The sequence below is a fragment of the Megalops cyprinoides genome, chromosome 7, assembly GCF_013368585.1.
Source record: "Megalops cyprinoides isolate fMegCyp1 chromosome 7, fMegCyp1.pri, whole genome shotgun sequence".
Taxonomy (NCBI): domain Eukaryota; kingdom Metazoa; phylum Chordata; class Actinopteri; order Elopiformes; family Megalopidae; genus Megalops; species Megalops cyprinoides.
Window position 1 is genome coordinate 37,264,283 of NC_050589.1, and position 25,514 is coordinate 37,289,796.

General features: G+C 44.4%; 1 protein-coding gene across 1 annotated transcript in view; it reads right to left on the reverse strand.

Moving 5' to 3' along the window:
* The window catches only part of LOC118780991 (zinc finger protein 385A-like), a 79,374-nt gene extending 64,385 nt beyond the window's left edge, over positions 1 to 14,989 (reverse strand). Inside the window, exon 1 of the mRNA XM_036533812.1 lies at positions 14,823 to 14,989. Within this exon, the coding sequence (XP_036389705.1) occupies positions 14,823 to 14,832 (10 nt within the window). The 5' untranslated portion in view covers positions 14,833 to 14,989. The remainder of the gene's footprint in view (positions 1 to 14,822) is intronic.
* Between the last annotated feature and the right edge of the window lie 10,525 nt (positions 14,990 to 25,514).

Sequence of the window (25,514 nt, forward strand, 5' to 3'; positions counted from 1 at the left end):
CTACAGTGGAAAAGGGGTATAATGAGCCAGCCTGGTTATAGCTTTTACAGTAGAAAAGAGGTATAAGAGGCATTTCGAAATGCAGGATATCTCCTTTCATTCCCCTTCTATTTCTACTTGGCCAGGGGTCCCACAACCATCCCTTCCTCTTTAATGAGTGATTAAAAAGTGCTAATTGAGGAGTGCTGGACCCCTGCCAAAACCCCACACTTCATCCCTCCCCCCAACTCTCTCTCGCTCTTCTTCAGAAATTTTCCCATAATGCACTTCTTGAGAGACACTATAAGAACCATACTCTGCCACCTTAGAGTGGTTTGTTATCACCCAGTGGTTCTGATCATTCCCTGAGAAACCTGAACTTGAGGTCATGTTAAGTTATACACTGCAGCACACACTTTAACAAGTGGATTGTTTCATTAAATAATGATGTTGTGTGTCAGTGCTTATGGCTTGGATTCATGTTGGGCCTGAACCAACACAGGGTTTGCTACCACACTAAAGCACACATTTAATCTGAGCAAGGGAAAGAGAGAATGAAAGCACATGTTCTTTGTTTGATGACGGATGTTCAGGCAGCTCTAAAGTCTGTATTTATGTGCTGTCTGAGTATGTCAGGAGCTTTGTCAAACAGATAGAGAGACATTTCACAATATGTGTCCATCTGGCATGTCAACATGCCAAAAGAGTTCAAGTATTACAAATTTAATCTATGATGCATTATGCATTTTTAAAAACCTGAATGGTTCATTGAGGGGTAATGAGAGGTGGTTTTTCACCTTAACATTAGTTATGACCACTGCTACTTTCTCGGCAGCTAGCTACCATGAACGCTGTTTGCTTGTTTATTCAGCTAACAAAGTATCCTCTGCATCAAAGTCCAACCCTTCAATGACATATTTGACACTGTTGTTGTAATGCATCATCCAATCACTGACGTAATCCAAGTCAAGAACATTGCATGAGGGTACCAAAGCCGTATTTTGAGTTCTGCTGACTCCACCATCCTCAGAAGTTTGATGGGCCTCTGATGAATGGGTTTTAGAAGAAGCGTGATGTAAACACTGCTTCTGTAAATGCTAATCTAACAGCTCATTATAATGATTTGGCATACAGACATTTCATTCAAAAGGGTTTGTGCCCATAAGGTGTTGCCAGGTAATTTTGCCATCCTTTGTTTCTTAGTTCCTTTGTTCTGTGGGATTAGCTGTACTGAACCTGAAAGACACTGTTTCCATGGTCCCTAAGGGCCAAACTCTCCCTATAATTACTGTTTCAGTGATACTATTCCCAGTCGGGACATTACAAATTGGTGCAGTCTTACATTCTTATTCGATAATAATCAGTGTACAGCCCTAGCCACCATCGCTAGATTTGCGTAATGTGGGTGTTGGAGCGCAAGTGTATCTGTCCGTGTTTCAGCGCAAAAATAGCCAGAGGGGAGGTTAATAAGACTAATCTCTCCCCATCTATCCCAACACGCCACAGTTATTTTAAGATGCCATACTGTAATAAGTGACATGCGTATTTCAGTGCATATTGTTTAGCATTCTCCTGTGCTGTTCTTGCTGGATTGTTGTGTGTTCCCTATCAAAATGACAGAATGCTAGACAGTGGTGAGTTCGCTAGCTTGCTCATTGGTTCAGTAAGGGAATGCTAGGTTTGCAGTGCATGTCATGTCTGTGATTTTACCAGGGGAAGCAGAGAAGACAGATATGACGTTATTCGGATGGGGGCCGTTCTTAAGCGGCTATGTCTCTCTTCCTCTCTCCCCCTCTCAATCTTTCTTACTAATGCCCTCTCTCCCCCTCCCTCTGCATCTCTCCCCTTGTCTCTGACTGCGGCAATGCTGGGCAGCCAGATGGAAAATCTAGTGATTGTTTCTGACAAAAATAGAGAGAGAGGGGGAGAGAAAGAAAGAGAGAGAGAGAAAGAAGAAAAGGAAAACATGGATGGAGAGGGGAAGGGGGGGGGGGTTGGGGAGTTTGCGATATACAGGGAAAACACTGGGGGTTGGGGGGTTGGGGGGGCGGACGATTTATTCACACAGGAGGAGGCTGTTTTTTTGCAATCAGTATAGGGGAAGCAATCGGGTGGGGGTGCTGGGTAGCGAGGACTTGTATTATACAGTGCCGCATTATCGTATTATTTTCCATCTCTGTACTGCATTGTTTTAAAATCTCTGACAACATGGAGCCAGTCCACTCATGCCTATACAGCCTGTATGAAAGAGAATGGCCTGAGATGAGAAATCAGGGGGAACTAGATAAGAGCAGAGTAGGAAGACAGGAGAGAGAGAAGGATAAGAGAGATGGAGCGAGGGGGATGGAGAGGGAGAGACAGACAAAATAGACAGCATTTTTAGAGGTCATTGGCTCTGTAAAACAAAGGTCAAGGCATGAGGCAAAACACTTGTCTGTCAGTGCTGTGTGGAGAGAGGAATCACTTCCTGATGACAGAGGGCCGCATTGCAGGTGGAGATGAACAAGCACATCCTACAGAAACTGTGCCGATGTCCACAGCAATACCCCACTGCACCTCATCCCAAAATCGTTCCATAAGAAATCCATAAATCTCAGGTTTGGAGACAACCTGCGTTTGGCCTGGTGGGATGGTCTTACTGGTCCACAGAAGCTTCTTTTCCCACTCAATCTTAATGCCTGACCGTTGTTGCAGTTCAGTTTGGCAGCAACAAAAGAGTGAGGTACTGGGAGCAATGGGGGCAGGGGTGGGGGGCACAACTCAGTGTCCAGGTGGAACAGTACTCCATGTTCTGAACCTGCTGAGGTGGCCCAGTGAGAAGGTCACCCTCTCTGCAGTTATGTATTACCAAGTGACCAAGTGTGCTCACACCAGCAGAATCGGATACCCGACCTTGTGACATCTGAGAGGGGAACTGTCTGAAACTGTCCTCTACTCTGAAGGGGGATGAGGGTGTGAAATGAGACATCTCTCTCAAACTGAGGAGGGCAAAAGGAGGATGGGCTAGGGTTAAACCTATATTTGTAGGTGGAAAAGACATAAGTGCTTCAGTAGCAAATATGCTGGAAATCCTTTCTAAAACTGACACAGTATGCAGTAATATAATTGCACTGTAATACATTACATACATTTACACTGATACCTGCATCATTTTTTTTTATTTGCTGTCCATCTTGCCATTCTTACATATGCAGTTCATGTATCTTACCATGATAGCCCTGTTGGTTTCTCTGGATAAGTGTCTGTCAAATGAATATAAAATAAGCACTAATACAACCACCTCATTTTAAAATCCAATAGCTACTTGTCTCCCCACCCAGTGCTGGAACCAAGAACCTTCCAGCTATCTGCCCAGAGAGCAAACCCTTACATTCAGCCATGACCAGTCCCCTGAGGTTCCTCAGAGAGAGAAAAAACTGTAGCATCTTCATCTTTCAGCACAAGTCATTGCACAGCAAAGGGGCCGCAGAGGTATTTTAGTCCCAGTTGCCCATGGCGGAATCTAAACCTCATTCCCACAGTGGGTTTTGACAAACATGGAGTCATTCCTTTGTTTCAAGCTCTATGCAGTTTTGTTTCTTACTGACCAGGGGCTGAAAGACTCCTGAGGCAAAGAGGCCAGTCTCTAGAGAGAGATGCAGAAAACAGCATCCTGCGTATCCTCCTTATCTGCCTCTCTGGAGTTCAAGTTTTGCTTTGGGCTGCTTTAGGTTCGGTGCTCCACAGTTGGGCTAAACAACATTTTTCCTCAGCAGTGTATTGGCTAGGGGACTGGGCCAATAACTATTAGGTTACAGATTCAAATCCCAAGAGGGACAACCATTCACCCTTGAGCACAGTACTCAGCCCTGAACTGACCCTTTAAAACATACCCAGCCACTTCAATGAACAGCAACATTTTAAAAACATTCCATGGCGAGTGGCGTCCGCAAGAAGAGGAAACAACACGCCATTCCGCTGGATCATGGGAGGGCTGGAACGAGGCCTGTGCCACAGCACCCACCTTGTTTTGCTTGCCACCCCTGTCTGCTTTTGACCTTAATTCATTCTGTCTGGTGTCTGTGCGCCCAGAACACCACTGATGGGCCCAGAGGGGATGACCAACGAGTTTTGCTACGATATGACAAAGGGGACTCAGAGTTGGCGAAGGTCGATTTTAAACAGAAGTGACAAGAAGAAGAGAAGGAGAGTGAGTCACACAGACAAAACAAAATAATTAAAGAAAGAAATTGGAGCAGTCACCTACCTCACTACTCCCTGAATTTAAATATTTGTGACTTATCTGGGGGGGAGTGTTCATGTTCAGGCAAACTTATGTATAGTGAAAACACAATTGTGTAAATGAGAGGTGGGCAGGAGGGCACATGGAAATTCTGGTGAAAGACACAGAATACATTATTAAACTGACAAGAGCAGAATCAGCAACACTTTCACAGAGAGGGAGTTCCATGTGTGGATTACGCATGTGTACATGACAATTGCATTAATGAAGCCCTCGAATTATACAAACCTGAGTACAGGTTTGTATAATTCAATGGTGCAATTCTACTTGTTTAGGTCTACTTGTTCAGAGGTTCATTCCCACTTAAGTTGCAAATGACTGTTTTTCATCACACTGCAGCACATCAGAACCCCCTTGTGTTGGCTTGATCGCTTTTGTCTTGTTGGACTACTGCTCTGCCTCCTTGACTCTTGCTCAATGACTGAGTGGATACGGTTTTCTTCCTGTGGTTGATTTATAGCCTCTCAAAGGCATCCCCCTACATCATGTTCAAGCTTCCTTCTCTTCAATGCATGACCCTGTAAAACTGTAAATATGGCCTTCGTCAATAACGTCTACCCCACGAGAGTGCTGACTGGCCCGTACATGACTGGCCACATTACCTGCTGATGGAGAAACACCGAGCTGTTTCAAAAAGTGGCTGATCCTGCACTGTAACAAAGCTGTGACTCGGCACTTTGCAACAAGACAGGTGGCTCACAAGCCCACTGTGATGATAACGACAATGGTGATGATGATGATGCCAATGACACAGACAAGAGTAATGGCAACCGCAGTGGGAATGCTTTGCGGCACAGGCGTACAAGTGAGACACCAGAGCACCGCTGGCTCCCTGATAGCCTTCCTAATACACCAAAGCCCCACCTTCTCTATCCCCCTGTACCCACGCATCTCCCCACCTTCCTTACCCCCCAGGCAGAGACAGCCCTGCAGGTCACAGCACAGCCCCAGCTAATTTCCCTCCTAATGCCGCCACCCCCTCCCTGACACACCAGCTCACAGCAACAGGAGACAGGTGTGCATACCAGACGCTCTTTACGGGTCCTCCACGACTACCTGCTGGCCAAGATTTCCCGGCCTGCCTCCAAAATGCACATAGGGTGAAGCTCACTGTCAACACGTACACCGAGGGCCCACATTTCAGGGCAGGTCTGAGCCCTGCTTTCAGGTGTCTTTTATTGCCCTGCCCATTCAGCTCCAATTACAGAGGCCGCTGGAGACATTCTATTTTGTGTTATGGGACCTCACTGTTTTGAACTTAATTCCACTACTGAATGTTTTATTTGCTTGAGGGACGCCTTTCTCCCGAATGCCTAATACATCCTTACATGTTACATATTACCCATTATACAGGTGGATCTTTACTGAAGCCATTCAAGCTGAACGCAAATGCATTGACTGCCCTGTGAATCAATTTCTTAGTTAGAGGCCCATATCCATTAACCACCATGCCACAGTACCACCAACGCAAAATATTCATTTGAAATAACCACAAGTAGTTTAAACCAAAGACTAGCAATTAGTTCAGTCTGCAAACAATCATAATCTCTCTCCTTCAATTCCCACAAACTTTGCCAAGACATGTAACAATGGCAAGCACTTTTTACCAAATTTTATAAGCTGACCATGAGTTGTCAGTTTGAGTTTATCAGTAAGTTCTTTGATGTTATCTTTTAAATGACTTTAATGCACTGTTGTGTGCCCATGCGTGTTTCTGTGAACGCATGTGTGAGTATCGGGTGAGAGCATTCGAATAGCACCCGTGCGTTCTGAGCATGTAGAAACTCTCTTCCCTAAGGGCAGCTTTTGCATCACTGCTCCACCCTTGCAGCTTCCTGTGCCAGCCCCCACCCTCCGACCTTGCCATGTTTCAAGGAGAATCGATACCATTTTTCAAAAGTGAAACCCTAGCTCAACGACAGCAGGGCCCACCGGAATGCACTTCTGCAAATCTCCACAGGACGATCCCCCAGGACAAAAGCTATCTTCTCCCATTATACAGTGGGAGTCTGGCTCTCTGTTCCTCTGAACAGACATGAAGAGAACAAGCTGCAGTTTAGACTGTTTTTATCCAGGAAGGATATTTCAACCTTTTAACAGATTTTGAGTGTTTCCTTATGCACACAATAATACCCCCTTTTCCCCTTCCCCTTTTTTGGAATCAGGTTGATGTATTATACCTCTTTCCCACTGTAGAGCTGGAACCACTGCTGTCTCACTATACTTCTTTTCCATCATAGAGCTACAACTACGGTAACTCACTGAGTTAAGGTGATAGGTGGTCTCCCATGTTTTTGCCTTGCTGACCCACAGCAAAGAACCAGAGGGAGATAGAAGAAAAAAGCACAGTCAATTGCTTCACTCTGGCTGCAGCATGAGCCAGCCTGGTTCCAGCTCTACATGTGAACGCATATGATTCAGCTCACACCAAAATCAGTGGCTGTAACATCAATATCAGCATCTTGCAGCAAGGCTTCAACATCTACTTTTATTCCCATAACATCTACAACTCCTTACATAGTGTACAGGAAAGACAACTGATTGGAGGTTTGGGTACTCTCTATACACAAGAAATGTAAGCAATGCAAGGTGTCCTGAATAAGGGCTGCACATAAAATGTAAAATAAAACTAGTGATACAGCATAGAATCGAGGAAACAGGAAGTCAGAAAAGAGGAGACTGAATGTGTGACAGCACTGGGTGTCTATTTTGTGAATCTCCTGCTTTGCAATTGAAACTCCCATATCCACTCCTCATCAGGGGTGGGGGTGGGGTGCAGAGAAACCTTATGCACATGCAGCTCCATCCTCTCCCTGCACATTTTTATGAAAATAGAACAGCTACAATGGACAGATAGCTATGGATATGGATAGATATGGACCCATACTCAATAAGAAGCAAGTAGCAAGGAATGCATCAGGCTGTAGGTGGTTTCAGCTGTGCAAATTCTACAGTAAAGTGATATCTTTGAGGTAACTTGCTTATCAATAGCAGACAGAGAGACTTATTAACAAAGCAGGCCAGCAAATGAGGCTTTCCGTCTCATTTCATACTCAAGCAAAGTTAAGAAATAGAACACACTGCTGTGGGCTAGTCAGAGGTCATGCCTTTTCAGCATAAAATGCACATACACACAAATAGAAAACAGCATCATTACATTGAGGGCACTGCACAGAACAGTCTGTATAACATTTGTGCTATATTACATAAGAACTGATCAATTGGTAGATTATCCAACTAATGGCAAACATTAATCAGCAGGGAAAACAAGACAGGCATAACGACAGTTTTCATAATTATAACATATGATACAGTGAAATGGAGGATTTGTTTGACTCAAAACTGGTTGCCTTCACTGTATGACTGAGTGTATATGTTTGTGCATACATGTGTGCATGTGTTTATGTCCCTAAATCTCTGATGACATCACTCTACTACCCCAGGGAAAATGCATGCTGTTGCTAGCTAGTGCAGACAAAGCCCCAGCCCCTACTATCCTTAGCCCTGTTCAAACCTGGCATTAACATACGTCTTGGGTGATCTGATCACAAGTGGACATTGCTAAGTACAGGTGTGAACGCACACAAGATGCATTGAGGACGCATTGAGATCAGATCGCTCAGACAACATACGGAGGTGGTCTGGGCCACATATGGCCACATTCTTCGCAGTGTGAACGCGAACATGTCCGGGGCCACATTGAAGGACCGGCTACTCAACTGACGTCCTCTGCGTAAGCGGAAGTACGTACTCATTCACGCGCCAACGGCGTTCAACTTTTCACCGGTGTGATTAGCGCGTATGGTAAAACTGGTGCGATTAGAACACGAGATTGGAAAAAATCTAGATAATTTTAGCTTTGAGGAAAAAATTTAACGTTAAAAAATATAGCAAATGCTAACTGAAAACTATGAGAAGCTTAATAACGCTAATGAAAACATAAGCCATTTTTGCACATGAACTCCGGACAAATGTCTGGGGTCCGGAAATTGTCCTTTCACAAATGTAGCTCACAACAGGAGATTGTCCGTGACAGACGCGTTCTCACATATTGGAAATATTCCGGTTGGTTTAGGCGAGGGGCGGCGCCTGAGTAGAACTTTCAGGAGACAGGACATGACGCAAAAAGTACGCTGCAGAAATCGCATTGGCTGTGTTCGAAACCACCTACTGCACACAGTGTACTCCATACTACACAAGTATATTGTATACTGCATGCTATTTTTCAGAGTTTTAGTATTTTCAGGTTTTTTCATTTCAATGTCTTACCTTTCAGTGGTACGGGCACATAATGTGGCACACAGGAGAAGAAGGCGAACATAGCTATTGTACTTTTGGGTAGCCTATAAAAAATATCACACATAGCCATCCAAATGGTGCTACCAGAACACATAATTAATTATTAATTATTAGGGGTACAGCGGATCACAGAACTCACGGTTTCATGGTTTCTGAGTCACGGATCGGATCATTTTTCGGATCAGCGAAAAAAGGAGACAAATATAACTTTGCCTTCAATTTATTACTTAAAGAACAGTTAAAGCAAGGAACTTTTGCCCATGGTCTTAAATGAAAATATCATTCAAGATGTCCAATAAAATCTTAAAATAAAATATTCAATACTCAATTGTTGAGCGCTTGTTCTGCTGTTCTTAGGCTGTGTCCAAAATCCCTATTCACTATATAGGGTGTTTTCTGTTAAAGTGGGACACTTTTTGGTAAATCGTTTTTTAGACCATCAAAGTGAATCAAAATCTACTTGAATGATATATTTTTAATTTATATAGGGCATATATATCAACATTCTTATGGTGAAATGAAGTTATAATTTGTTTCTAAATAAATGCTACATCTCTTTAAACACCATCTGACACCCTCTTTTACAAAAGTATAGTTTTCAGGTTGAGTGGGACAGTTTTGTAGACACACTGGGACACTATGATTTGTTTATTCATACCATTCAAGAAAAATACATCCAAATTACATCAAATCACTGTTATGTTAGTTGATTCATTATATTCTACAGTCTAAATGTACTAGGAAGAAATCAACTTTAAGCTATGAAAAGCAATAAATTCATTGAATTAAAATTGGGAGAATTTTGATTGCTTAAAAACAAGGGCCACAAAAACTGTAAAAATTTCCTTACAAACAGTGATGACTCCATGAAAAACAGTAAAAACTTTATCAAAAAATTTAGCCTAATAACAACACCTAAATAATATAACCTAAATTTCTTGTAGTTGTATAGTCTTATAGTCCCAGTACACACCCTCTGTAAATAAACTCATCATCTAGTTCCAAGCCCTAGCTAAAAATCTCCGCCCTGTCTCCACTTGGTCCTGATGTTCCTGTATAGCTCCTCTCATTCTTTCCTCCATCCATTGATTTAGTCTTCTTCCCTTCCTACCTGTACACTGCTCTCCTTTATTCATTTTGTTTATTCCCCTGTCACTTCACTCTTCTCTTTTTCCCTGTCCCTTTCCTTGCTGTGCAGGTGCCATCTTTTCTGCAATGCATTGAAGACATGAACTACCGCTGCAATTTGGCCTATGTTTATGACCATATATATTTTTTTTTTATTTAAACAGACCTTTAAATGATGCGTAAACTTACATTTGCAAACGGAAATGATGTACGTATTTATTTGCGTATAGAGCGGGGAAGTGAAATCCAATCACAAGTCGTCACTCAAGAAGCATGTGGAGACGCATTTTAATGACAGGTGTGAACAGGGCCATTGATAATGTCGAACATGCCCGTAAATCAGCAGGTGAGCAGAGGAGAAATTGGTACACCTTCACTGATTAGCTCTGCTGCACTACTGGCCTCAGACACAACGCAGCTCCCTTCCCCCCGCTCTTCCCCTCGCCTCCGTGAGGGAGTTATAGGCAATTCATTACAGTGTGATACAGTGCTATTGACAAGCCCCTGACACCTACTCACTCTAACATAAACATATGGCAAATGGAATGAGGAAGGGGGCTGAGGGTTGAGTAATAAAAGTACTTGCAGTGTACAGTGAAGATCCCCCCCCCCCCCCCCCCCCCCGCTTATACCCAGAGGGCTGAATGAGATCTCCTGCCTGAGCTCAGAGCATTGGACCAGGGTTCTGCTTAAATGACGATGGGATAAGGTTTCGTCATTAAAGCAGATTCGTATGTGAAATGACACCCAGTTACAGAGACAGGAGAAACGTCTTTATGTGGTGTCTATCAGACACAACACTACACAGCAGTGGAATATACACAGGAGATCTACAGGGATGGGGATGGCCAGGTAGCACCATGGCAAGTATTCTGCCGGAAGACCTAAATGTGATACCCCTAAAGTTTGGCCACCTATACTGTAATGCAGTTGATCAGTTGATGCAGCATCAAGCAATCTCATCAGATTAGAACGGCTTTGGGAAAGTTAAGCATTTACTAATTTAGCAAATACCCTGGTCCAGGTGAGTTCAGAGAGTAAAGGGACCACAACTTAAATGAATAATAAGCTGCATGGGTGAACCATATCCTAAATTGCGAGAAAAATGAAACAAAGCTTACAAACAATGTTTTTTCTTTGCAGAAGCATGGAGACAAACTTGACTTCAACCCCCTTCAGAGCACCCTGGGTCACAAACATGCACACAACACAGGGAACATACAATGCACTTTCACAATGATGGATTTGGTGAGGCAGATTTTTTTGGTTTTGGTTTTGGCCTGAAACCATGACAATTGTGAAAAATAGCAGGATATTAATAAACCCAATTCAGAGAGACGGAGGGTTTAGGTGGTGTAGTGTGTAGGGGGAGGCAAGACACAGGAGGAGGGCTGGAAAGTGCTGTATCACTTTGAAAGGGACAGAGTGATGGAGGACAGGGGGATAGGGAAAGATACAAGCACAAAGTCAGTTCTCCAGAACGTCTTTTTGTTTCTCTTTCACCTGATATACACGGATGGCTGAGCATTCTGGTTGACAGGAGGGGGGTTAGAGAGAGAGAATGAGAGGGGACGAAGCTGGTGCAGGAATGGAAATGCAGGTGGGAAATGAGGCAACGCCCAGGGGCATGGTAAAACAGACCCTGTGGCACTGATGGATGACTGAAACAGATGGACAGAGCAGAAGCAGCACAAGCAGAGAAACAGACAAGCGGGTATGCAAATATACAGACAGACAAACATTCAGGAGAGAGACAGAGTAACAGACAGACAAACTGGCAGTCAACAGAACAGACAGGCAGACTGACATAAAATCAGGAAAGAGACACATAGCCAGGTAGATGATAGAACAAACAAGCAAGTGGGCAGGCAGTCAAGCAGGCAGGCAGACAGACAGAGCAACAGGCTGACAAAGAGACAGACAATGACAGAAGACAAAGAAACAGTGTCAAAAACAACTACAATGACAGACCAGACCTACACAGTGGCAGTGTAGGTCTGTGGTTAAGGAGCAGGACTCGTAACCGAAAGGTTGCCAGTTCGATCCCCGCTGGGACACTGCTGCTCCTTGGGCAAGGTACTTAACCCACAATTGCCTCAGTAAATATCCAGCTGTATAAATGGATAACATTGTAAAGAACTGAAACCTTTGTAAGTTGCTTTGGATAAAAGCGTCTGCTAAATGAATAAATGTAAATGTACACGAACAGATAACATACATAAATCCCAGGAACGAGACAGACAGATAGACAGACACAGCCTCCACAAAGGGTTGGTGCATACAAACTCACAAAAAATAACACTGAACGAGGAGGTCACAATGCAAAGCTGACAGGAAAGGCAGCGTGTCCAACTAGATATGTGAGCAGATGCGAGTTCACCATTGCCCTCACACTCTTCAACATGCACACAGTGACAGAACACATCAGCAACAGCCACAGCAATGGCGGTTTCTCAAGGCCTACTGCTTCTTTCTGTCCTTATGAGCTGTGAGGACACTGTGAGTGAGTGTAATTGTACGGCGGCAGTGTAGCATAGTGGTTAAGGAGCAGGACTCATAACCGAAAGGTTGCCGGTTCAATCCCCGCTGGGACACTGCTGCTGTACCCTATGTCAGATGCAGGGCGATTAAGTAACCCAGTATCCTGCAGTTCCTCTCCTCTTTTTTCATAACACTGGCACCACTGGGAAAGGAGACACATCTCCCCAGGCTTCCCAGTTTGGTGCAGGGCATGGAGCAACATGGTTCCATGGTCCTCTCCCAGTGTGATGGCTGCCCTGTTTCCATTATCAGCATGACCAATGTCATCACAGTTTCAGGCGTGATTTTCCCAAAGGGGAAATGGGTGTGAAATGCTTCGCTTCAGGGCGTAGACCTGAGGCCCTGCGCCACATGCTGAGCAAACACAGATGGAGCAGGTGATATGCTCAATGTCACTTAGAGGTCAGATGGATGCAGTGCCAACCATTGGCCAGCAGGGAAAACCAGTGCATGCATGCATGTCCACACACACATGCATACATATGCGCAAATACACCCTCACACACGTGCACATACTCACACACACATGCACACATGCACATGCATGCACACACGCATATGCACAAACACATACAGACACACAAACACATGCACACACACACACACGCATACGCACACATGCACGTGAGCGCATACATACACCTGCACACATGCACGCACATACACACACACATACATCGACACACATACACACACACACACACACACACACACATACACATGCACACACATCATGTACAGTATTAGATCATCAAGAAAACAAATACATACATCATTAAAATCAATAGTTAAAACATAAACCAATTGTACACTGGAAAGAAGCCGGTTCTGAAGGTTTCTGTTTGAATATCCATGACAGCACAGTTCTTCACATCATACTATCCTCCATGTTATTACATACACAGCTACTCCAGTATACACCCGACTGATACAATGAACCAAAACAGAGAGATGGCACAGGAAAGGTTGGCTAAACAACACCACAATGGGCTTTAGAAGGCAGGAATAGCAAATGCCAAAGCAGAAACACACAAACAGCATAGAAGTGCGCACCCCAAAAAACACAGCAGACCTGCAAGGACATACATAATCAACCACTCCACTGAGTGTATCCAGTTATTCACCTCCTTCTCCTTCCATCTGTTCCCTACTTGTGAGTGTAATGAATTCACAGCCTGCTAAAAGGGACAGGGCCGCGAATCACTAGACCGCCTTTAGGGCTGTCGGCATAAAGCTAACCCACAAACACTCTCTACAGTCACTGCTACCAGAAAGAACACAGGTAAAGGACACGTACAGAGAGAGAGGACACAGCACAGAGAAAGGCTACAGCATAGGACCATATATTAGAGAAGAGACAACACAGAGACAAGAGACATCACAGACAGAGGACAACTCTATGCTGCAGGGAAAAGACACACAGCAAAGCACAGAGCGAAGAGACAAAGCACAAAGAAAAGAGACATAATATTGAACGCAAATTTAGAGCAGAGAGGAAGGAGGCTAAACCAGCAGACGCATAGCAAGAATATTCTGCAGGCAGACTTATGTACATGGACAGACTAGGTACAGCACAAACAGAGAAGCCAAAGACTCACCACTGTTCTGTGCTCCCCTGTAATTTTCTCTGTGTAAATGGTGACAAAGTGAAGGTGTTCCCGCTAATAAATTGTTATTATTTATGAGTTATTATTAGTTACTTGGTAGGGCAGGGCAGGGCAGGGGGCTTGCAGTTCGGGTTATGTGCTCAAGGGCACAGAATAACGACAGGGCCCCTTGTGCACATTGAACCTGCAACCACATGTTTCGAGCCCAGTTCTTTAGCCACTTCGCTTCCCTGCATTCCTGCCCCAATTAGTCCAGGAAAGCATTAAACAATGCCAGTGCTCTAACCAACTTCAACAACTACTCAGCACATAAGTGTTCAACACACGACTCAGCATTTACCTAACAGTGTCATAATATGAGATGGGTGGTAGTGGAGCGAAACTGGGGGGGGGGGGGGGTCTTTCGCCCTTCTGACCTCACATAAGGACCAGCACTCACATACAGTATGCAAAAAAAAGGGAAACCAGAAACCTTCGAGCGGCAGAGGGTTGTGGCCAGCCATTGTGCTTTTCGCCATCAGGAAAGTCCTGTATATACATACAGTTGACTCTGTTTTCAGCAGTAAAGCATGGATCAGGGAGATGCTCTAGAGTGCATGGCAAACATGAGAGATGCTTCTGTGTTCTCCACAACACAACAACAAGAGTGGAGACTGACAGAGCTGGGTTGTTTGTGCGCAGATGTTTCTGAAACACTCGTGCCCAATGTCCCAGCAGTAACCCCTGCCAAATAGAGCTAATCTGTCAGATTCTCCTCCCAGGTAAAATAAGGTGTGTCGCACTGGAGAGCAGTAATTTGTTCTTGTGCCTGCATCAGGAATTTAATCTAGAAAGAAAACACATGAGCCGAGTACATTAACTTAAACCCATGCTTTAAGTGTAGTTGTTTTTCCCAAGTTTGGAGGGAAGTTGGCGCGAGTTGAACTCAAAAACTTGCCACAAAAATACATTTTAATGAGTTAGTCATCCCTTACATAAAAACTTACCCAAAATCATTCTGCAACTTCTCTTCTCCGCCTGGCCTTGTCAGCGTGCCTCCCTCTTCCCTTGCTCTCCTTCACTCACTTCTCCCTTCCTCCCCCCCAACCCCAAAGGTAATGGCTCCAAATCCTCTTCAACGTGACTCTTTCAACAGAAGAGAGAACTCAGAAAGAAAAATCAAAACAAAAAAATGAGAGGAAAAGTCGATCGCTTCTTCCACACACCCCCCCCCCCACCCTCCACCTTGTTTCTGTCCTCCCCAGTTAAAAATGTATCTTTTGTAGAGGATGAAGGATTTCTGCTGCCGTGCCGTTTTGGGGGGGGGGGGGGTTGTGGGGGGGGGGGGGGTGTTGCGAAAACAGAGGGCAGAGAGCTCCTCTGTGTGGGCCAAAAACTAATTTAAGCCAAAAACAAAAACTGTAAAAAAATGAATTAAATCCACTTTAGAAAGACCAGGACAAAAAAACGGCCCTTGCTAAAAAACGGCAGACGTAATGTTCCCAGCAGGAGCATTTCAAAGGTGCAGGAGAAATGCCTGAGACACACTGTCAAGCTGGTGCCTGTTCCTCGTTGTCTCTCTTGTTCTCTCTCGTTCTCTCTCTCTCTCTCTCTCTCGCTGATTCTTTCTTTTAGGGCTGGGTATAACCTAAAGGCACCTTACATGCCTGTGCTCTGATTGGTGGCAGTCCCAACCAATCGGAAAGCCAGCAGCCGCTTGTCATCCTGCAGAGTTTAAGTCATGAAAGCAGACAGTGCGGGACTAATAATGCCACTGTCCCTCTCCCTGTCCCTCTCTCTCTCGCTCTCTCTCTCTCTCTCTCGCCCTCCCTCGGCCCCCCCCCTCTCTTATCTCGGCTTGTCGATGCGGTTGCCTGTTCACATGTTTTATCCTCCATTTCATGCTTTTGTTGCTCATACCTCTCTCACTCCCTTGTTCTCCATGTGACTCTGAACTAATTAAACTAGCGTTTAATCTGTTTGCGTCCTCTCTCCCTCACTCTGTCCCTCTCTCAAGCCTCTCAACTGTTGGTGCCAGGTTCTGTTAACCTTTGCTGTGTCTTTCAAAACGTCTGTTTGGGGAGAGAGTAAGAGAAAGAGAGGGAGGGGAGCAGGACAGATTGAATGGAAAGTGGGAGAGTGAGGGGAAATGAGAGAAGGGCGGGGGGTTAAACTAAACACTGACAGAGAGATGAAGAGGTATGGAGTGACAAGGAGAGAGATGGAGAAAGAAAGAAATAGACAGACAGAAAGACAGGGGATAGACAGAATGAGAGAGAGAGAGAGAGAGATGGAGTGCTGTTCTGTGCTGTTCTGCAGAGCTTTTACAGGGCTTAGCTATGGACATAAATAAATAAACTCTACAGAAAAAATTGAACTAATAAAACAAACAGGAAAACAACACATAAAAAAGCACGTGTCTGATTACACAGCAGGAGTTTGTGGGTACCTCCAGGCCTCATTCACTCAACAACTGTTTTCAGGCAGAAAACTGCAGCTGGAAAAAGATCTTTTGAAAGGCAGAGAGGCAGAACGCTGTGGAGAAAACCTCAAAGGCCACAAGAGCTGTCAAGGAACGAGCCCCTTTTGGCAAACGGGGTGTAAAAACATGCATTCACACACAGACACACACACACCCATGCATACACGCACACATGCACAAACACATGCATGCGTGCAGGCAACTACATGTATACACATGCATACTCGTACACACACCCCCACCTTCATACAGGCAGATATAGACATTTACACACAGATACACGTGCATGCGTAAATACAGACACACGCACACATTCTCCCTCTCCCTCCCTCGCTCTCTTGCCGGCGCGACTCAGGCTTGTGCAGTGAGTCAGACAGCAGTGCAGGGAATAATAAAGAAGACAACACGCCGAACCCCACTGCACAGCAGATACACACACACACTACCCTAATGCACAGCAGAGACACACACACCCATCCTCATGTATTAGTTACACATGCACACATACTCTCCAACCCCCCACCCAAACATACACATACACAAACACACACACACACATTTGTATTAACTTTGCACCTACACTCATACATTCATATACATTCACACCCACAGATCACACACAGCCATATAGTACATACATTCTGTATGGTACACTCTCTGCATTTACACACACACACACACACATCCATACTGTGGTTCATGTTCTATAGTACACACACCCTGTGTCAGTGGATCTGACACCATGAATGAAGTTGGGGGCAGGGGGGTGCTAAGGAACTCTAGTCATCCCTATTATAGAGTTTAGAATCCAGAGCAAATGAAAATGTCCTGGTAAGACACAGGAGAGCTTGGGGTCCAGTCAAGCCAAAAAGATTCTAGTAAGACAAGTGGTTTGGGGTCCAGTCTTTTTGAAAAAACTATGGTAAGATTCATTAAAATTTGGTCTCCAGTCCACATGAAAGTGTAGTGTTCTGCTTTCAGAGAATGGTGTTCAGGCCAGTAGAGTCAGGTCCAACCCAGTGGAAGAACCTCTGCTGAGATACAGCAGAGTTTGGTGTCTGGTCCAGATGAAGAGGTTCTGGTAAGACACAGTAGCCTTTGGCCTGGCTCTGCAGCTCTCCTGCCGTTCTCAGCACAGAGCCCTTGTGTGCTGGTGCTGAAGGGGGAGGTCAGGTTTCCTCATTAGTTACGTCGGTATCAATAATTCAGGGCAGGGTCGTGTCACGCTCAATGGCCCAAGTGCTAATGGGCTGTCCCATTGGGCACGGCCCGGAGCCTAGCAGGACTTTAATAGATGTCACGATGAGAGGGTGAAATAGGAGCAGTGGGGATCCAATGTCACCCAAAGGGGGGGACAAGGGCCCAAACAGAGCCCAAGCCAAGAGGGAGGGGGGGTTGGAATGGTAAAGGAAGGCTGAACCAATTTCAGTATCAACCCCCAGCTGTTTGACTGGTCAGAGCATTCTGCTATCCCTCAGTCCTTAGAAAGACAGTAGTTGTGCAACAGGGTCAGGGAGAGGGCAGGCATCACAAACAAATACAGACACAGAGACATATATACAGTATGTGCGCACACACACCAGGGTTTTCACCAGGATTTTTTCTTGCCGGTCAGGTGTGCGGAAAGAATTTATTTTACCGGACAAATTTGAAACTTACCAGTCATGTTTCAATAACAGTCTATGTTACAAACGCAAATATAATGTACATCTAGCTTGACAGAAGAATAACAACGACCTCAAATCAGTTTGACTAATTAATGAACAGTAACGATTAAGCAAAATGAACAGTAACGATTGAGCAAAACCTCATATAACCTAAAATGTAGGCTATTATGAAACATCTGTAACCTGTAACATCTGTAGCCTGTTTTAAAAAAAGGCTAGGCCTACATGGCATCAAATGTAGCCTATAGGCTACCGGGTAACATTTATTTTCTCCTTTTTTCATTGCGGCAGAGTCTTCTATTGCCGACTTGAAATCAAACGTGTCCAATGTGTCTTTGCAGCTTGCAATGTGCATAAGCCGCGTCACTTTCTCCTCCTCCAGACGACTTCGCAGCGCTGTCTTAATTCGATTCTGCAGACAGAAGCCCCTCTCTACTGGCACGCTTGGCATTGGTAGAACATAGGCAATTTTAGCCAGTGTAGCCCAGTTGGGGTACAGCTCGCTGAACTCATAAATAAGCAATCGTTATAGCTAAATAAATAAATAGCCTTTGTTATAGCTACATTTTGTATGAGCATTATTACTGGACATTTTCACCGGCAAAAACTGGTAATTAGCGGATAATGGAAACTCTGACGCACACACACACACACACACAAGGAGAGAGAAGACACCACTCCTCGCTTATGTTCATTTTATGTGATGCACTGGGCTGAACCCCATCAGCACCGCAGTGGGCACGTGGACAACATTTAAAGCAGGCCACTCGGCAGCAGCAGATGTGAGAGAGACGGCACTTACAGGGCTCTGGGTGTGGGCCAGACGTTAGTGACGGCAAAGGCGGCACTGGAAGAAGGGGCCACTGATGAAGCACTGAAGGGAGGGACAGCCACTGGGAAAGAGGCTGCAGATTCACTGAGCACTCTCAGACGAGTGACTACTAGCTGACTGGGATTCACTTTTTCTGCTGCCCTCAGTACAGAAAGCGTATTCACACAGCACTCACACAGTATGACAGCCATGACCAAGGAAAACAGGACAACACAGAGGTCAGAAATCATTTAGAATAATCCAGCTCCAAGCTCCACATTAAATACTCTGATCTCAGTTCAATCTAACTGCAATGTGCTTTTGTCCATACAGATGAATAAGTAACTGATGCAAGTATTGTTGTTACTTCAATCCTTACACAACAGTATGAGTTTACCACAGGTTAAAATCTAAGAATAGAAAAACAGAACACTTACTGAAAGCACACAGCTGTTTTGTATGAATAGATGTCTAGTTTGCAACCAAGGACAAGTACTAGTACCCAGCATTGCCCTGCTCCCAGGTTACACTGGTCATCGAGACTTAAAGGACTGGAAACTTTATAAACTCCATCCAGAGGCGACAGTAAGGGACATGAAGCTGTTCTTTTTTATTTTTTGTTACTCTATTCTGAAATGACTTTAGTGAAATACACCCAGAACAATTATTCCAGATCCCTTATCAAATCTGTAAAGTAACAGGGATCAACACAACACCCCGGGATGAGAGTTAAAGGGGGACAATGGGTTGTGAGTGACAGGAAGGGGGTGGGGAGGTCCTGGGGAGGAATGCAGCAATTTATAGCAGCGGTGCCACACAAGGAGAGAAAAGGTATAGGGGTACAACGCAGCCCTAGAAGCTATTTGCTCAACAGGCTTCCTTTTTTACATTTGACACATTACACTACTGTCATTTAGCAGACACTCTTATTCAGAGTGACTTACAAAGGTTACAATTCTATATATTTATACAGCTGGATATTTACTGAGGCAATTGTTAAGTTGAGTACTTTTGCACAAGGGTGCAACAGCAGTGCCCCAGTGGGGAATCAAAACAGGAAACTTTCAGTTATGTGCCCTGCTCCTTACCAAAACACTGTGCAGTTTTGACTATTTAGGTGAGTTCAGGAGAAGCACTTTTCTCACAATTGCAGCACCCTGTTCAGGAATCGAGCTTTCCATTGTCGGGGTGACAAGCAGAGCTCCTGAAACGCCTGACCACAGTGCCGCCCAGGGCCAGCAGTGTTTTGTTGCGCTAGAGCATGACTCTTACCGCAGTGAGGTGGAAAACGGGATGGGGGTTAATCTGGAGGCAGGGCCACAGGGTGTGAGGAGGCCAGGCGGGCGCTGTGAGGTCAGCCCAGTAATCCAACTCTGTCTATCTTAGTCACTGACCAAGGAGCATGGCTACCCTCAGCAGCGGCCACTTTTAAAACCATGCCATTGTTTCAGGAGGAAAAAATACACAGGGAAAAGCATCTGGTCAGACATGTACAGCACCAAGCATTACAAACCGGGCCTTTGTGCAGGTGTGTGCAGTGTGCCAGCCCTACATTCCTGTCATCTGCCTCACTTGCTCAGCTGAGCCATTCAAGACTACCCCACCCCCTTTTCCCCTGACTTTCCCCCCGAGCATTAAGCTCACCTCACCGTGTACATCCTGCTCTGACACAGGGACTGCTGAAGCAAACCTTTGTGTGCAAGCTTTTGTGTGCACAAGTACCAAGTACCATGGTGCACCGCAGGAGAAACAATGTCAACTGGTTGATGGACATATCTCTTCTGACAATGACCTGAGAATCCTCTCAGAAGACCTCATGGACAATGCAACGAGGATGCCAATACAAGCCCACCCCATGCTGGTGGTATAACACCACATTCATCAAGACACTGTGGACCCCATATGATAGAAAATTACTTCAGCTGATAGCAGCTTCACTCGCTGGTCCATTCTGGAGCCCCTGTCCATACAACATTTACAATGCTCAGACAAAACATTGATTGGTTCAAATCAGAAAGGCACTGAAAACCCATAGGAGTGGTGCACTTTCAGAATCCTCAGTCTGCCATCACTACGTGTACACAAACATCAACTAAATGTAGACTGTGGTAGATATGCATGGACCCCTTTTGCCTTGTGTGTCTGAAACTCCAGTATAATGATACCATTAGACAGAATTTTATTTCTTGGGTGCCTCCAGCCACTATCTTTAGTTCTATTTTATTGGCTTTTGTCGCCCCCTATTGGCATAGCAACAGCCACTACAACACTGAATCAGATATTATCATCATCATATTAAAATCAAAGCATCTGTTTGCAGCAAAAAACAATCATTCCAATTAGAGTTAATCTACATCTCACACATAAAAATTCTAAACTGCTCATTTGTTCTATCACCAATCAGTCTTTAATCTAATCTCAAAAAGGTCACCAGTGAATTGAATGATTTTTATGGTGGGGCCTTTGGTATGATATAGGACACTGTGAGCTTCTAGCATTTCTTGGGAAGTGCTTTGCGCAACATCCTTCTTAACCTTGTTAACCATACCCCTCATTCCTGAACCCAAAAGAAAGGTTTTTCTCCATGCAGAGATGAAAGGTCAGCAAGAATCAACCTCATAATTAAGCTGAATGAATGAATGAATGAATGAATACTGCTTGTCAGGCAATCACAGAGCATGTAAAGGATGACTCTGTCATGAATAATGACTGTACATTGTAGGAGGAAACATACTGTTGTGATGTCATCAAACCTTGTGGCCTCACACAGATCAAAATATGAATGTTCAGTAAACAGTTCTCTTCTTTATGTGCATTTCTTTTCACTGCTCAGTGTTGGCAGTACTGTCAGGCTTCAGCTGACTTGATGTATTGTTTTTATAGGAAAATGACATGACTTTTGTTTGTGAGAACATTTTCTGTTTTTGAGTGCAAACTCCTTTGTTTGTGTATTTTGAGTCAGGTCAACAGACTCAGTCCCACCCTTGGTGTGGTTCTAAGTCTGGAACCTGCCAAACCCACTGAATACATGTAAGAATTCAAGACTCAGATACCCCTTAAAAACACCTGTGCAATCAGTAATGCCAACTCAGGTTTCATATTGTGAATCCAGTATTCCTAAGAACCAGTATAGAATGCACATCACATAAACTCTCATACACACACACACACACACACACACACACACACACACACACACACACACACTCACATACACACAAAAAATTCAATGAAATTTTTTGTGAACGATGAGGATTATACCCTCAGCCGATGTTCCAAAAATAATTCTAAATCCCCTTAAACACCAGAGAACCCAAAGCTTGGACAGCCATTGACGGTTTTAGTCTGTTTTGTCCTCATTCGAATCAGAATGTTCTTGAATCAGAAAATCATGTCACAAAGTGTAAATTATCCTTACTGTGCTAGAAGAAGAGAATGTCACTTTACCTTAAAAGACTGTTGTATCGGAGTGCTTCAACTTCTGACAGTAACAGATATTCAAACCTTTTACTGCTGTGTTGCTTTCACTGGGTGTACTCAAAGTGATTGAGAACAAAAATAGTAGAGTCACAAAAAAGGGATATTAGGCCTATACTGAATGTATATGACACAATTCTCAATTTCAGAAGCTGTCATTAATTGTCATTAATGCCAAGATTTTACAAAAGTTGGAACACTGAATGAAGTGGCAAATTGTCTTTGGTGGATTTGGTTCCACAACCCTTTAGCCATGGCTTGGGGAACATGGACCATCCTTCAAACCCCTGTGCAAAGACAGGCAAATGACATTTCATCATTGCAGAAAGTCATCATTGCACATCCCTGTAATTAAATCCAATGGTGGAAATTAAACCCACCACCGCAAACACAAGCTCAGCTTATTCCACCAGCCCTCTCTCCTTCTACTAATCTCCTTTCACTCTCTTCCAGTCCCTCTCCCACACTTCATCTCATCTGCTCCTCTCCTCGTTTTGTCTGATAAAAAAAGCCTGAGTGTCTTCACCAGGGCACGCACCATTCATCAAGACTTGTGCTCCTCCCGACACCCAGCCGATGAATTTAGAGGCTGCTGAGAAAGGTTAAAGGTCGAGTGGGTTGACGGTTTCCCTGAAGATGTTTCTTCCTCTGTACTTGGCTCAATAGAGAGCCACGTTTTACTGCCAGGCACCACATGTTAAAAAGTCAGCACAAGAAAGAAATAAAGGTCATTGGGAGCCAGTCAGATGTATGCGTAAATACAGAAGTCAGTATAAGTGTGTATGGGTGCAAGTGTGCATGTAAGTGTGTATGTTTGTGAGTAGGTGTGTTTGTGTGAGTTCATATGTGTGCGCAGGTGTCTATGTGAGTGTGTGAGTGTTAATGTGTGTGCGTGTGCGTGCACTCATATGTGCAAATATGTGCATATACCTGCATGTGTGCATGCATGTGTGGGTGTGAGTGTGTGCATGCACATATGTGTGAGTGTGGGTGACTATGCCTCTGTGTATCTGGGCATGCGTGAGTGTGTGTGCCTCCTGTGTACCTTCCCTAGTGTGCTCATGAAAGGAATGTTGATGTTGACTGTTACTCCCTCACACGCCACTGACAATTTCACACCCGTAGTCAAACCGCCCCTCCCCCAGCCCACCACAGCCACCTCTGTACTCCCTCTAACCCTGTCCCTCTGCATTCAGTGCCCACCCTGCCTTCCAATCCCTGCCCCGGCACCTCGATCGTCATGCCCCACCCGTCCAAGCATTCCCTGAACTCACACCACAGATGCGAACAGCCTGGCCTAAGTGGCCACAGCTGAGACACGACACAGTTACGTGGATCACAGCCACAACTCCATCCACCTCTATAAATGACAACAGCATTACCTCAGCCTTTACACAGGGCAAAGCACAACTTCAGCTTACATTAGAACCTACAACCTTCTGGTCACAATCAAAGTTGTCAAACTGCTAAGTCGTGGATCGAGCAATAAGATCATTCTTCATGACTGATTCAGTCAGTTGGGCTCTGATATCACAGCCTGTGCTGAAGAGGATGTCCCTTGTCCATCTCTTGACTGTTTCTGCTGTTGTTGTTGTTTTGATTTTTTTTTAATTATAGCTAACCATTAATTACAGTTTTTAGCCAACTAACTGTATGGTTCTTTTTCGTACCATAAGCACCTGGCATATTATTATTAATGCACATGGTAGGCCTATATCCACAGTAAATAGCAGCTCAGATTTATACATAATTTCCATTGTGCACAGATTGGCAATTACCTCACGGAACATGGAATGTTGTGAGAATAAGCACTGTTCCCTAACCACTACAGAAACCTTCTGAGTGATGTTAAGGTTGCTATAGTCAGTCCAAACAGCCACCCTCACATCATCCACATAAAATAAGAATTAATAGCTTATTATTATAATCACATAACAATGTCCCATATGTAGTTTTCCAAGTCAGATTATATTGCAACAAACTTACTTTATACAAATGTACAAATGTTTTGTTGATTAATCTACTAATTTCTTCAACAATTACAGTTTGACCTACCTTTTGACAGAAAAATGGAGGAAGTGTCCCAGAATCTCAGAGGGCTGCATCCTATTTTTCATATAATCCTTTTTCTTAATATTAATGAAGAAGCATTTATTTTTAACCCCTCTGTCAAAAGCTACAGCTAGGAAGACTTTATAAAGAATATTATTAACAATGACAATATTGTCAAGGACAACATTCAGTTTCTTCATCACAAAAAGTGTTGTCTTCCCACGTTACCATGGCTGCTGAATTGATGTTATTAGGTATTTATAAGCGTTACTGGTCACCAGCCCAACACTATACTCCCCCCCAAAAAACCCCCAAGCATGCAGGAGTTAAAGCAGCTGCCTTACCTGAGCCCCACATTAACAACTCTTCCTCCTTCTCCTCGTGTTCTCTCTTTTCTCCTCTCTTCTCCAAACTGTATGCAGCAATTTAGTCCTGTAATTTTTTTCTCAAGGGGAGACACTCCTCAGCGTGGATGAATGAATTTGTGAACAGATCTGCACCCAATATGGAAAGCAAAGAGAACACTGAATAGCTCTTCTCCCCAGGGTCAACAAAAGCGCCCACACACGATGGCACCCAAGAGCACACGTACAGAGGGCAGGGACATGAGCCTGTGGAGACAGGAAAGGGGGGTGAGAGAGGGAGAGAGAGAAGAGAGAGAGAGCAAACACAACACCTCCCTTCTCTCTCTTCTCTTAAGCTCTCAGTCCCGTGAGAAACTGCAACAAGTGCAAGAGATTCCTGCAGCCAATCGTGTCAGGACCAGAGAGAGTGTGGACAACCATTGGGGAAGGGGAGAGCAAGAGAGAGAGGAAAAGAAGAGGGTTGAGTGTCAGTGAGAACGAGGGCAGGGGGCAGACTTACAGTGCCGGGGAGAGAGGAGGGGAAAAGGGTTCAAATACAGAGAAACTGGAATCTTTGTCCCTTTAGTTACTTTTACATGTAACTTTATCCCAACCTGTCTTTGATTTGAACACAACCCTCACATCCACCACCAACTACTTTTTTCAGATGTCTCACTGCTGGGTAGACCTTTATGAGAAATCATGAGGCTGGGGACAGTACTTTGGAATACTGATGCCTGATACTAAATTTTTAGGCTGTTTTCAGCCATTTCTGTTGACTCCCATACCCTTGGGACCCGCAGAGACACTGCGTGCAGGCCCTGACATGATTGCTAATCAGGCCCGGTGTTGCTAGTTGTCCTTGT